The 15993-nt window shown below is 34.9% G+C and overlaps 1 protein-coding gene across 8 annotated transcripts in view; it reads left to right on the top strand.

The window, feature by feature from the left end:
* The window catches only part of LOC129768263 (proton channel OtopLc), a 114142-nt gene extending 100099 nt beyond the window's left edge, over positions 1 to 14043 (top strand). For all 8 annotated transcript variants that reach the window (XM_055769800.1, XM_055769793.1, XM_055769785.1 and 5 more), the window contains one exon: positions 10529 to 14043. In XM_055769800.1, the coding sequence (XP_055625775.1) occupies positions 10529 to 10669 (141 nt within the window). In that variant the 3' untranslated portion in view covers positions 10670 to 14043. The remainder of the gene's footprint in view (positions 1 to 10528) is intronic.
* Positions 14044 to 15993: the final 1950 nt, after the last annotated feature.

Here is a 15993-nt window from a genome sequence, read left to right as displayed (position 1 = left end):
CTGCGTTTCACAACTATAGAACCACTCATTTTTTCTGAGTTTCCAGAGATATGTAAGAGTTCGGATGAATTGAAGTATATATATTGTAGGATATAACAACTATCTTCATTTATAACACTAGCCATTTGAACTTTATTGTTGTGTTCAGGCGTGAAACATTCAAACAACAAAAATTCCGGTGTTTCATAATTATAGAACCAAATGGAAAAACTCTCACTCCTTTACAAAATTAACGTCAATTTCACATGAATTACAATAAGTTTCTAATTCGTAGGTCATCTTTAGTTCTCAATCAGTTTAAATGACCCATTCGGGATGATTTCGACCAAGCTGCGCCATGTTGTAGTGTGTATCGTGTTCTACGCAGAGAATACTGCTCTTAAGCTCCTTAAATCACTCATACTGCTTGTAAGCTGCATCTACTATTCGTACGATCACTCCTCATAAGTTCTTGATAGGGGTTTGATCTGGTAAACGAGCTGACCAGTCCAGAATCTGAAGCCCCTATTCAATAAACCATGCCTTGACTTTCCGGATGCTACGAATGGATGCCAAATTACCCAATTATCACGGTGTTTTTGATCCAAAAATAGAAATAAACGATTCTGAAGTACTTCATTACACTTCTGACTGTACAATGGTGTTGATGAAAAGCTATCTGAACCAGGCCGTTTTGAAAATATGTTCCTCAAACCATCAAACTGCCGCCTGCAAAATTACGAGTTGAAAAACTACATGACACATTCCGTAAGTCCTTCCAGTATGAAGAAATTATATTGAAGTTGTATTTATTGTTATCAGAGAAGTTCTCCTGGTATAGTGAAATCCATGGGATTCCACATTAGATTTTGGAGCCGCAGCATTGGAGATGAAATTTTTATGGTTTGGGGAGAATTTTCTCAGAAAAGCCTGGTTTAGGTAGCTTACCATCAACACGAATGAGAAGTCAGAAGTGCAAAAAAGTACTTCAGAATCATTTACTGCTGTTTTTACATCAACAACATTTTGATAATTGGGTAATTTGGCATCAATTCATAAAATCCGGAAAGTCATGGCATGGTTTAATGATTCTTCAGATTCTGGACTAGTCAGCTCGTTTACCAGATCAAAACACATTCAAGAACTTATGAGGAGTGATTGTACGAATAGTAGATGCAGCTTACGAACAGTATGAGTGATTTGAAGAGCTTAAACGAGCAGTGTCCTCTGCGTAGAACGTATATCTACAACATGGCGCAGCTTGGTCAAAACCACTCCGAATGGGTTATTTGAACTGATTGAGAACTAAAGATGACCTACGAATTAGAAACTTATTGTAATTCATGCGAAATTTACGTTAATTTCGTAAAGGAGTGAAAGTATTTCCATCTGGTTCTGCAGTTATGAAACACTAGAATTTTAGTTTTTTTTAATGGTTCGCGCCTGAACACAACAATAAAGTTTAAATGGCCAGTCTTTTTAATGAAAAGAAAAATTGAATCTGAATCTAAATGTTTTCGACTGCTAAAATTGTGTAATTTTCACTATAAATTTTAATAATGTTTCCTGATAATCTTGCCGTCGGCTCCTCTAAAACCGTTTCCAATGCAACCGGTTTCCATAAGGTTTCTATTTTCGGTGTAGTCTAGAGATTCGTGCTGGTTTTTGTGTTTGAGTTTGTTTCTGAAATAAAATTGAGAAAATAAAATTTATAACATATAAGAATAAGTTCAAACTCAAGCAAACCATTTGTCATGACAATTGTCATGCGTAAATGCGAAAACAGAATAGAAACATACGGTATGAGGCATGATGTCGACGCCAACCTCTCTCAGTTTCTATTCTGTTTTCGCATTTTCGCATGACAATTGTCATGACAAATGGTTTGCTTGATTATGAATGATGACCGAAACGGTGATGTGGGTGAGACGTTTTTTCTGATGTGCAATAGAACGTCGGAATTTTGACTTGTGAAATTTTTCAGCTACCTTCCTGCTTGCACTGGTTCAGTTGTTTTTTTCGACAGCGTAGAAATGGTTTTAGCCCCGGAAGTGTCTCACTCGATATGTTACCATTCTATATTACTATGTTCGGTAAACTATAACTGGATCAGCAGTCATCTCATTGAAATCGCAAACGAAAACATCATCACGAACATAACCAAGTTGAAGACCTGTAAGTATGATTAGTTTGAACAAGCAAACCATTTGTCATGACAATTGTCATGCGAAAATGCGAAAACAGAATAGAAACTGAGAGAGGTTGGCGTCGACATCATGCCTCATACCGTATGTTTCTATTCTGTTTTCGCATTTACGCATGACAATTGTCATGACAAATGGTTTGCTTGTTCATAATACTTTCCATCGTCTCCGGCGGCACTATCATTCAATGCGACCTGCTTGGAGAAAATATGGCACTCAATCGAATTGATTCCGCTCCATTCGATCTGCTATTTTTTCTTCGTTGATGTTTTCAGCTGTATCTATCCTCTGGGATGATGTTCTTCGTTCGTAGATTTTTTGTTTATATAAAACATAACGGTTTTCTGAATCGTCTGCACCGTTCGCACCTTCTTGCTGCTTCGTTGCCTTTGACGTAATATATCTTTAATTTTGCCCCGGTATGGTTGAATTTGTCTCTGAGATCAAAATGAAAATACATCAATTGTATTTTTTCAGTAAAAATGAAAACCTAAACTATACCTACCAAATGATTCCGGATTCTTTCTCTGTTTTGTTTTGAATGACACAATTGTGAGAAAGAGAAAAAGCAATCGCTGCAGTGATGCCGTTTCGCTCAGTCCGAGTTATCTTGTACAATTATAGCTAAAACGATAGGCAATGCTGCCTGTGGGGAGGCAAGGTGGGGTAAAATTCCTGCACATTTGTAGCACTTTTCTTCGCTCGGTCGACATGATGTCTATAACCGCTCGAAAATATATGAAACTGGGCGAGTTAACATGCAATCCGTCAACATTCCCAGTCTACTTTGTTGTGCAAAATTGGTCCCAACAAATGGTGTCGACAACGGTACCGATATCGTGCCATTTTGCAATGATTTTGTCGACCAACCCTTCGTATTTGACAACCAATTATGAGCCAACATTGGGTCAATCTGGCACCGCATCGACCACACGCAAAACTGCTCGACCCTTATTATGGCTCTGTTTCTTTTCAAGGAAATGAAAATAAAATGTAATGAAAGAAATACCGTTGATAAAAAATATGTATTTTATTTCTAGAAAAAGCAATTCACACTTAAATACAATTGCAACTTGAAATACAATCATCAACTTATCGGTTATTCGCTTAGTTTTATAATGTATACTGAATATATATTCATGTTAAAAGTATGTGTAGTATATAATAATATTAATGTGAATGCCTGCTGTCGGTGGAGCGGTGGAAGACAATGCGAGATTAACCTGAAAATAAATAAAATAATTAATACGAAAGTACATTATACGTTAGAGATAATAGGAACGATAACAAAAACGATTCCTTGGTCTAGAAAAAAACCAAAAACAAGGAACCGTTTTCACTATTAGGTCGATTCCGTTCATAACAAAAACATGAAAACTATGCAACACAAATAAATCATTGTACTCACCTGTATTTACTATGATGCCTGTTGAAGCTGGAGCAATAAAAGGCAATGTGAAATTAACCTGAAATAAAAATAATAAATAGTATACATGTATATAAAATATTATAGCCTATAGAAACGATATAATTTTTATTATATTACCGGAATAAATATTCGTTATCAGATAACAAATATTTATTCCGGTCACATCCCTGGATACGGGAAAATTATCCGGCACAATTATTTTAATAATTCAACTGCCTCTATGTCTCTGCCGACCAATACAACAGATTTTTCTGATAGAACAGTGAAATAAACTTACTCACCTGTCCTATCTGTCTACTCTGCAGTTCGGGAGTTCGATCAAGCCAATCTGGAACGAATTAAATTGAGTTTAAACTGAAAATAAAAGCAATTTTTAATACTTACAAAAATCGTTTCTCTTTCCAAAAACTGTTGTGTTGTGTTTTGACAGTTCAATGAGGAAAAAAAAATGCTGCTGTGATAGCGATTCGCTCAATTCGTGTAGTTTTATTGTGATTATAGCAGAAGCTTAGGGCAGTGCTGCCTGCGGGTGTCAAGGCGGGGTAAAATTCGGGCACTTTTGTAGCACTTTTCGTCACTCGGTCCACACTGTGCTTATAACCGCTCGAAAATATAGGAATCTGGGTTCTTATACAAGGTGACCCGGAATCTTTCGGGAAATGATAACACAAAAACTTATGCGCTACTCTTTCGTATTAATCTTGCCGACAACAATCTTTGTGTTTGTGGCCAAGGTTACCACGACATCGAGCACGTTGTTTGGTCGTGCGAGCTGTATCTTGTCGCCAGATCGAATTTAGTAGTCACCCTTCGGGCCCGAGGAAGGCAGCCCAATGTGCCGGTGAGAGACGTGTTGGCTCGGTTAGACCTTGATTACATGTCCCAAATATATGTATTCCTTAAAGCTATCGATCTTCGTGTGTGATTGTCCTTATACCCTTAGTTTTTCCTTTTCCTTTTCCTTTGTGAGAGATCGGATCCCTTCTTAAGAATAAGATGAAATGTAAATACATATTAGATATAAGATAGGTTTAAGAATTGAGTGTGATGAGTGTGATTGAGAGTGTGAGTGTGATCATTGTCAACATATCCTCATATCCCCTCCTTTTCCTGAAGAAAATATGTCACCCTTCTAAACTCGAGTTGACCGCGAGTAATCGGTTTCCTATATTATTAACATTAGAATTAAGGAAAAATGTATATATACTAGTAACAATCCAGTAAGGAGTTCGGCTCCTTTAAACCTATGTAACTGAGCCTGTAAAAATAAACGATTTAAATAAAAAAAAAACACAAAAACTTCTACGGTTGAATCTCAACTATAACAGCGTTACCAAACTTATCTTGTTTTTGGCTCTATTTACCTTAAACTGGCTCTAATTCAAAAAGTACGCTACCTAAAATTATTCTAAAGCTTTCATGGGAATGATGGAAAAGTTCGATACCATCATCCGGGGACAAATTGATCAAATGTAGTACTGAAAAGAAGCCTTAATTTTAGGAGGTGTTATGTAATTTAATTTGAAACCTATTTTTATATGGAATGTTCAATAATCATTTGAAGATTTTTGCCCAATGATTCTAAACGAATCGTTTATTAAATTGTATAACAATCATATGTATAGCATTTTCGTTTCCATTTTTAAGCATGGTAAAGAAACAACACATTTGAACACATCAAAACGACATTGAAAGACGCTGACCAGACGTTGCGTTTTGAGTTGAAACAGTAAGCAAATAGTTGAAATTTCTGTAGAAACAAAAAACAACGAAAACAACTTTTGCTTTTCTGAACCAAACCAAATTAATTGAACTGTGTGTGAGTGAGTGAGTGAGTGTGTGAGAGAGAGAGAAAGAGAATTTGTTCTCCTCTTTGTGGCCGTTGATCGTGCTGAGTGTGTTTTCGTTTGTTAACGACGAAGGCTGCGGAGCAGAGTTTTCTCCGAGAGCGCGTTTTCGGATGCTTGGATGTAATCAAGTATCAAGAAAAATTATCAAAAAAAAATTGAAGTACAAAAAAAATATTGAAATGTTGGTTTTTTTTTTTGGATTTGGAGATTTAGTACTACTCTAATTCATATTTAAATGTGTTCCTACGGCTTTTTTATATATGTGTGATTTTTTCAGATTTTTTTAGTGTTGCGCGGTTCAAAATTTTTTTTTTATTTATATTTCAAAAGAGTCTGACTGGGTAAGGGAGTAAACAGTCCCCCAAACCAAATCACCAGCTGTATGGAGAATATTGTATAGGACACTAAATAAAACTTTTTGGCAGTAATACCATATATTTGAGTCTTTATAAGGTACACTATAGGATCTATGGTGAAAATTTCACCTTTTCGTTTTTTTCACGCCATTCTCAATAGCTTTAAGACAAAAATATGAAATATATGCTGAAAGTACATCTTACTAAGGTGTATCGATAAATATCTTCAATCTATTTTTTATCAAAAAATCTAATAATAAAAAAATACGCAGTACAAAATTTTTTTATATATTTTTTGGCATTTAGAAATTTTGAAAAAAAAATATAACTATGAGACCAGAAGTGCTCTAATTTTTATTTAAATGCATTCGTATGTGTCTTTATTCCTACATGTGGAGTAATTTTTCCTGAATTTTTAAGAGCATTGCGAGACACAAACATAATTTTCTTCATCGTCTGCATTATTATTTTTATTTTCTTGAAATCGATTATTTTATTGTATTAGTGGTTTTAAATTGTAGGATTAAAATTTTAAAAAAATAATTCGGATTTTTAAAAGTGTTCTTCTCACTTTATTTTTTTCTCACAGAACTCTATCGTACTGCTAACTTCTGTGAATTTGGTAAACCATCTAAATCCAATGTAAAGATAATCTCAAAAAAATATTTATATATATATATATATATATATATATATATATATATATATATATATATATATATATATATATATATATATATATATATATATATATATATATATATATATATATATATTTTAAGATACGATAAAAAAATCTGTTTATAGCACAATGCTCTAAATATACCGAAAAAATTTAGACATATGAAAAACAAAATAAAAAAATATATTAGAACAGTAATGGGTCTCTGAATTCAAAATAAATTAAAAATGCTGAAAGGCCCAAAAATCATATTTTTTTAGCGCAATCCTCTTGAAAATTCAAGAAAAGATTACGCTACATGTGGAATAAAACACAAACGAACGCACTTAAATAAAAATTTGAGTAAAATTATGGTCTTAAAGCATTTTTTTTTTCAAAATTTCAAAATGCCTGAAAATATATATATATTTTTTGCCGCGAAAAACACTCTAAAACTTCTGAAAAAAATCACATATACCTAAAATAGACGTAGGAAGAAATGTGAGTACAAACTAGAGTAGTATTCAATTTCAAAATCAAAAAGAATATTAATTTAAAATAAAAATAAAAATTCATTTAATTTTTTTTTAGTGTTTGATTTTCTGATGAAAAAAAAAACAGGAAGTGGGTTATATATATGGTATAACCGCAAGGGTGACGTAGGACTATCGTTGATTTAGAAATCATTTGTTTGAAGTTGAATCTAAATCCATTCTGAATGAATGAATAAATGAATATTTGGGGGACTTCGAAAACGAGAGCGTTACGTTGGAGGCACAAGGTTTTATGCATCCAATAGAGTATACGAAAAACCTTGTTCTGAAGAATAATCTTCAGAAGCTTTCATGCTAACTGTACTTGATTGACAAATCACAAACCCAAATGTATTATATGGATATTTTATGGATAGAAAACATTAAAATAAACTCTTTCGCTTGAATGTAATTTTCAATTCCAAGGGGAACTGGCAGATTTTCCAGCAACGATGCTGAATGGCATCCAAACGGAAAGAATTCCGTGCGTGTATGTGTGTGTGTGTGTAGCGGCTGTTTCGATGGTCACCTTCTCTTCTCCTGAAGGATCGGCTTCTCTGTGCTCCCTCACAGTTTCAAACAAACTGCTTGCGTTTCAGGGCAGATCTCGATCCTTCGCTGTCCAGCACCCTCAGCAACAATGTTGTCTTGTCGATGTCCTCACGAAAAATGAATGCGTCCAGAAAATCGCTTGAGTATGCTTTTTGTGTGTGATTGAATCGAGAGAAGGCGTGGTTTACGATGGCAATTTGGAAGGCAAACTAGAGGGGAATCAACTCTCTGAGCTCGGAACTTTCGGCGACTGAGCAATAATCGATTGCGTGCGCATACAATATTGAAAACGGAAATATCCTACTGATGAGGAAGAATAATCTTCAGAAGCTATCCTGTTAATTGCGATTGATTGAAAGATCACAAAACCAAATGTTTTTGGTCACAGTGATAGAAAACATTCAAATAAACTCTTTCACATGAATTTATTTTTAAATTCCCAGAGGAACTGGCAGATTATTCCAGCAATGATTAGATCTTTCCGGAACTTTCTCGATGCTGAATGGCATCCAAACGGAAAGAATTCTGCGCGTGTATGTGTCGATCCTTCGCCGTCCCCTCCTCCAGCACGTTAGGCAACGATGTTGTCTTGTCGATGTCCTCACGAAAAATGAATGTGTCTCACCACCAGAATATCGCTTAAGTATGCTTTTGGTGCGTGATTGAATCGAGAGAAGGTGTGGTTTACGATGGCAATTTGGAAGGCAAACTAGAGGGAAATGAACTCTCTGAGCTCGAAACTTTCGGCGTCTGAGCAATAATCGATTGCGTACGCATACAATATTGGATACGGAAATATCCTACTGATGGGGAAGAATAATCTTCAGAAGCTTTCCTGCTAATTACACTTGGTTGAAAAATTACAAAATCAAATGTATTTGATCGCTTTGTTTATATGGTTAGAAAACATTAAAATAAACTCTTTCACATGAATGTATTTTTAAATTCCCAGAGGAACTGGCAGATTATTTTCCAAAAATGATTAGATCTTTCCGGAACTTTCTCGATGCTGAATGGCATCCAAACGGAAAGAATTCCGCGCGTGTATGTGTGTGTAGCGATGTCTTCCCGGGGAACCGTTTGTGACATCACTCTCCTCTTGATGGATTCCCTTCTGGCCTAGGGTGCACAAACAGGATCTTGGTGACACCGTTCATCCGCGCTTTCATGATAAACGAAGAGCTTCACCACAACAGCGACAACATGCTCCAATCGCTGTTCAATTAGAACTGAGTGGATTTACGAGCGGCGCTCGCTTATATACCGATTTGTGATTTCAATAGCCTGTTTTGAAAGCAATTTTAAGACTATTGAAACAAGTTTTTGGATCAAAAAGTAACAAGTATAGAACACGTAGACATTTTATTTTTCGAATGAAGTGTTCATCATACCATTTCGTTCAGTTGTTTAGGAGCTATTAACGCTCAAAATCTCGGTCTCCGGCGTAACGCTTTCGTTTTCGAAACTTTGATTTTACACCCCGGTATAGAAATGAAAGACGTAGTCCTACGTCAAAATTGTTTGAAAATATTGATCGATGCACCTAAGTAAGATGTATTTTCAGTATTTTTTTTCATATTTTCGTCTCAAAGCTATTGAGAATGGCGTGAAAAAAACTAAAAGGTGCATTTTTCACCGTTGATCCTATGGTGTACCATATAAGGACTCAAATATATGTTACTACTGCCAAAATGGTTTATTTAGTACCCTATACAATATATTCCATACAGCTGGTGATTTGGTTTAGGGGACTTTTTACTCCCTTACCCAGCCAGACTCTTTGAAAATATAGAAAACAATATTTTTTTGTGCCGCGCAACACTGGAAAAAATCACACATATCTAGAAAAGTCTTAGGAACACATTGAAATATGAATTAGAGTAGTACGAAATCTCTAAATTACAAAAAAAAAATCAAAATTTCAATATTTTTTCAGTACTTCAGTATTTTTGATGAAATTTTTTTTGATAATTTTTCTTGATACACCGTAGTAAGATGCACATTCAGTTTTTTTTTTCAAATTTTTATCTCGAAGTTTATGAGGATGGCGTGAAATGACCGAAAAAGTACGTTTTTCACTATAGATCCTATGTTAAACTACATAGGGATTCAAATAAACCGTCAATATTTCTTATTTAATATCCTATACAATATTTGCCATACAGCTAGTGATTTGGTTCGGGGGAACTTTTTACTCCCCCAAACCAAATTACTAGCTGTATGGCAACTTTTTACTTTTTACGGGTGGGCTAGGCCCTTTAAGTGTTTTTTGGGCTTATTGGTTGTTGACATTCCGATGAATCATTTAATTTTCGCGAATTCGTCCATTGTTTTTGGCGTCAAAGTATAGCACAGTGCAAGTCGTATGGGGAGAATGTATTTTTAAGCTATGAGAGTTGTGTTCTTCGGTTGAAAATTTGATCCACTGCGATTGTTACTACGTGCGCCAACACATTCGATTTCGAATTTTCTGTTACCGTTCAGCGAGAGTTGCTGCTAATTTGTATGTTATTTCTTTTCTTTAGGAATGACGTATCTGGGAGCATTGAAGATGTAGTTTTGATAAGAGAAACCACTTGTATATTCAATAAGTGATTCAGTGTCGCTCTAGACAGCGAGCATCAATGGTACCTATTAATGCAGAGGCCGAGAGTTAATTTGAAAATGTTATTGCTTCGCTGCTTTGTTAATGGTTCACATCTGCATTGCATAGAAAATAAGAAGCAACATTATGAATTATGGATTTACTAATTGTTTTCGGAACGCTCATACTCGACCATTTCTCGACAAAATCGATTGAAAATATTTCTCGGTTTTAATTCTTGAGCGAGGAGGAGCTCCCAAAACAATCTCGTTATTAAACAACCACATCTCGTATGCAACAGAAATATAACAACGATCAATATGATGATTCGATATGATAGTAATAATTGATTGATGAATTAATAAACCATTGTTTTTCAGGTTCAACTGGATTTCTACGGATTTATCGCCTGGGCTCTGATTCAACGCGTCACCCTGCCACTGTGTATCTTCCACCGGTTCCACAGCGCCGTTACGCTAGCCGAGGTCTGGAAGACCACCTACAAGGCCCGCTTGGAGTGAGGCACCGGTGACGAAGACGCCAGCAAGTAAGCGGCTCAGAGCTATCCACAAACGCACATGCCCAAAAGCAAGAAAAAAACGTAAATAAAAACGAGAACATCGCTTTCGGAACGTCATTCATGAACGTCACCCACTCGTACATAAACACACACACACAGAGATCGAAACGAAAGCACGAAAGCGTTGACATTTGAGGAAGCGAAATGGAGAAAAAAATAACAACAGTTTACAACAACAGCTCAGTAGGGGTTCCCATTTTGTAGAGCACATTAAACATCGGACCATCCCACGCGCCCCTTGTAGCCCGGGGTATATAGAAAACGTGGGAGCAGGGGTCAATAATAAACGGCGACGGAGGGTGAGTTTCCGCAGAGTAATTTGTCTAGCAATCATTTTCAAACGTTCCGAGAGGAACAGAGTTTTGAAATCTGTAGACTTCTTACTATCGCTGTACAAATCGGTTGAAAGTGTTCATTTGTTTTCGAGTGAGTACTTATCTTTTTTTTTCTCACCTTCCGGATTATCGATTGCAGTTTGTAGTGCAAACGTTTCACTCTATGTTGAGTCGAACTTATTTAAATTATTTATTTTTTAGAAGTATGAAAACGTAACTCGTCTTTTGCTGGGTTTTCTAAATATATACATAGACTTGTGTCAATCCCCAGGTACTTACATGAAATGAGTATGAATTATACTTTCATAAAGTTGTAACGTAAACATACCAGCTAAAAAAAAATAAGAAAAGCAAGGAACTTTAAGGATGAAATCGTATATTGGTAGTTATAAAATTTGAAAATTTTACTCAGAATATTAAATGCATACATATACATTTCACTCATTACAAACTAAGGGAAGACAAAACAAAGCAGCAGATTAAAGAAACCCTATTAAAATAGACGAAGCAAATATTAGACGTTAGGATTATCTCAACTATGGAAGAAAAAAAACATAGTGAGGAAAATGGACGAAACTTGTTCAAATCTATGTGTAGTTGTTAGTTTAGTAACATGTCACATGTTTAAACCATACAAAACCAAATCTCCCATACTCAAAAACGAAAATATGAAAAAAAAAACAAGATGAAGAAAAAACGCATCAAAATGAAAATGCAAAGTCGACTCGATTTTTCAGTCTCGAAAGCAACTTGAAAACAGAACAGAAGCAACGATCACCGGTAGAGCAGAACAAAACATAAAAGTATATTGAAAAAAAATTATGATACAACCGTAGGCCCCGGAGACTAGACGACAGTGTTTTTTTTCTAAAACGTAAGGACGCAAAAAACACAAAATGCCCACCATATTTACAAACGTGTGAACAAAACGCTAGATGCTGAAGTAAGCGCAACAGAACGTGTCAGCCTTTTCTAAATTGTTGAAATTTATTATAACAGTTTGTGGTATCAATTATTAATACAGAAAAAAAACAGAAAATCAATAGAGTGAACCAGTTTAAAGTGTTAAGATAAAATCTAATGAATCTCGTGAGTAAAGTTCGAACACATCATAAGTACTAAGTATTTTCATGCTCATTATTTTCATTGAATAATATGTTTTCGTTTCTGCGTTTAGTTTTAAACTGTGATACTTTTGGGAAACAATTATTGGCATTTTAGATTTCAGTGTAATAATCAAAATTTTCTTTAACTTTTTCTGTTACCATTGTTTCGTGATGTAGCTTCAGAATTATTATGGCTAGTCACTGTTTTAAATTACTTCGAGCTGTCAATCATCATCATTTCTAACCTAGTGAAAACATTTACAAAGAGAAATTCGTTCCAACTGAAATACATTTATCGAGGACCAGTCTAGTTTTGGAAACTTTTCGCTCATTCATTTACTAATATTAGAAGTATAAAGTGAATAAACAAAAGAATAACAATGAAGCAGTTTGAACCACTTTAACCGATAGCTTTTATTGATAACACTTTTTAAATGAAACTTTTTACAAAATCGCGATCGGCCAAAACATGTCTATCAAGGTAAAATCATTCCATCAGCTCAACGGTAGCAATGGCTGACACAGATCAGCTGGCTATCTCTAATGGACTCTGTCCACTAAGATAAACACCTAGCCATTGAGAATCGACACCGAATTCTTCTCTAAATTTGATGTTTAGCACTCCTAGCAGATCCCCTAGAAGAGAAGAAGCAAAGCGAAACGCGAGCACTCGTCTCGAATCTGTACGCGTAGTGTTGTCCCAAAAATCATCTCTCAACTGTAATCTGATCACAAACTGTCATATCCAAACCGATTCAGTAGTTAAACGCTTGTTCAGAGGAAGGAAAATACAAGAAAAAAACAGGGCGGAGACACAATTGCCCAAACTCAAATCCGTGTGTAACACTGCCGAATTTAAAAACATACACCCATACAGAGAAACAGCTATCCAAACATGGCGAGGAACGGGAGAGAGTGTTTCCGATACCTAGCAGAAGGGGAAATAATCGATTTAATTATTTAAAGTTTAGTTTGCGAACAAAACGAAAAACGAAACTAAGTAAACTAATAATCAAAATTTAACCCGTAAATTCATAACTACTTGGTGAACAATGTGAGCAAAATTAACAATAATATAGTCATTTAAAGGAAGCCAAAAAAGCATGTTTGAACGTAAAATGTCTAACTAGAGTTGTTCTGTAGCAACGGAAACAAACGAAAACAAATGACAAACATACACACACACAAGCAGTAAACGAGATGAAAATTTTAGGAAGCGATATCTGTTTTTCTATCCGTTTTTTGAAGTCTATTTTTATATACAAAACTTTGAGCAAAAGTGAAAAAAATAAGATACAAATTGAGTAATCCTGTTCAAACGACTGTAACGGTTGAATTTTCGTCGGTTTCGTTATTCAGCGCTGAGTTACCGTTTCTCGAATCGAAACAAAAGGAAAAAGAAAGGCAAAGCAGTTTGAACGGTAAAATCATTTCCCGAAATAGTAGACAAACGAAAAAATCACAGTCATAAAAGAGTAAAAATTCTGGTTTAAAGATTCTACACCCCTCGTAGTCTGAATTCAGTACCGCTATCAATACCAAGACGACATAACTCACACTATTACACATCCACACATACTCACACTTGTAAACACACACACATGTATACAATCGCAGAATTATCGTCGTCGTCGTCGTCGTCGACAAATAGAATCAAAACAAGGAACCGCTATGAATGGAAGAAGAGCTCACTAACGAAAGCGTGGTTGAGTTGGTGCAGTAGCAGAGGCGCATCAAAGGGGGGACTGTGCAAATAAATCCAGAAACAGAAAAGCATATTTGTAATGTACTAAATAACACAATGATATGTCTCAATTTGATTGTACAAACAGATGCAGAAAAACAAGTCATTAACAAATAAAGATGAAAATAAAAGAAAAGTTTTCCTATGTTAGTTGGTAATTGATGGTCCTCTCATATGTTATGTAGCGACTGGTGATTGATTTATGTAGAGGAATCTTTCTCAACACACTCCCAAAGTTTGATGACATTCCTTACGGCGGAAGCCATAATTCAGGTGAAGATGGAAGGAAGCCACAAATGGCTGCCACAATGTCGCTCATTTCCTTCATCTCCCTCCCTTACCCCTCACCAGATATGCAAAAAAATCTATAATTCTGCGAAACAGTGTGTGAAAAATGATCGTTTTTGCACACTTCCATCAAGTAATATCAACAAAACTCTAATCGATTACTCACAAGATATTAAATGTTCATCTACCGTCGCAATGTATAATGAAAAACGTCGGAAAACTCGAGCTAGTGCTCTGAAAGGTCAATTTTCATTTTTCAATTTTCCGCAATGGTTTTGTTTGTATTGGTGAAAGCATCGTTATTCTTTCGACACTAATGCCAGACAACTTAATAGAAACAGCTATAACAACATCTCAATACAATGTTAATCCTGAGTCATAGCGTTTCATGTCATGAAAATCAATAAAATAAAACTGTGTTGATATCAATACGGTTATTATTTTTACGTTTAATCGGTCTATAATGTAAGTTTCAGCAACTTTAACATTGGTTAAGAAAATTGTATCGCAGAGCTCGGAACACTGCCACGGCTGCCTATGCTTTCAAGGATAGTAAACGGAAAAATGTAACATTCAATCAAAATGCCTCAGCCAACGAAGAGAAGGGTTAAGGCTCTCCAACATGAATAGGAAAATGCGATCAACGAAGGAAAATATTAAGTTATTATCAACATCGAGTTACTGTGCGGAAGAACTTGTTAATACCAAAAGAGCCCCAATTAGCATGTGTTATAAATTTGCTCATGTTACGTTCGCGTATGATCAGTATTTTACTTCATATGCAAATACATATATATATATATATATATATATATATATATATATATATATATATATATATATATATATATATATATATATATATATATTATATTTGCAATTGTTCATCGGAACCGTTTACCGTTCATACATTTTACTTCAGTATAGAATTGTTATTTTTTTCAAATGTATTCTGACACTCGTGTCAGTGAAGCGCCACACAGTCTGATAAGTGAATTGATCTATATACGTTCCAAAACCAAAACAAACGGTGTGCTTTGCTCTTCTCTCACAAAAAATTATAATCCAATGAATACACGTGGTTTTACCTATGCTGCTACAATGGCTTCGTTCCACCTTCACCTTAAGTGACACTATCCAGGTAACCAATGAACTTTAAAGGCAACATTTGATCAGCTTCATAATCTACTTGATAGCCACTTTTAGCAAAATATACGACTACTCTACTACTTATTACATATTTAGAGAATGCAGAATGTCATGTCATCTTCTTAGATATTGCTGCCAACGACCAGTCGAGTCGGTATGAAATTCGTCAGGTACTTCTTGTCAGTAATCAGCATTCTGATTGATTTTCAAAATTATTTGGTTAATACTAATACTATTACACTGTTGAAAATACGTCTTTAAGAAAAATGAAACTCAATTTTTTGAATATTTTTTTTCACTGTAATCTAAAAAAAATGTTTTGACATTTTACTGAAATTTCAACAATTACTACATTTCATTCTTTGAACGAAATTTACCTACAAGAGCGTTTAAGTTATAAATTTCTGTAAAAAAAAAGAAAACAAAATTGGCCCGTTTCAAAAAGATGTCTAATGTTTTCAAGTATGCAAAGTTGCTTAAATAGATGCCCAATGTCCCACAGCGTTCCACTGTAATCTTTCACCAAAACATTTTTTTCTTATTTCATTTATAAAAATTTATAACTTGAACTCTTTGATACCTACAAAATTTCAATCAAAGAATGAAATGTAATAGAAGTACCGGTAAGTTTCTTTGTTTTTTT

The sequence above is a fragment of the Toxorhynchites rutilus genome, chromosome 1 (genome assembly GCF_029784135.1).
Source record: "Toxorhynchites rutilus septentrionalis strain SRP chromosome 1, ASM2978413v1, whole genome shotgun sequence".
Lineage (NCBI taxonomy): Eukaryota > Metazoa > Arthropoda > Insecta > Diptera > Culicidae > Toxorhynchites > Toxorhynchites rutilus.
This window is presented reverse-complemented; position numbering and strand designations above follow the sequence as displayed.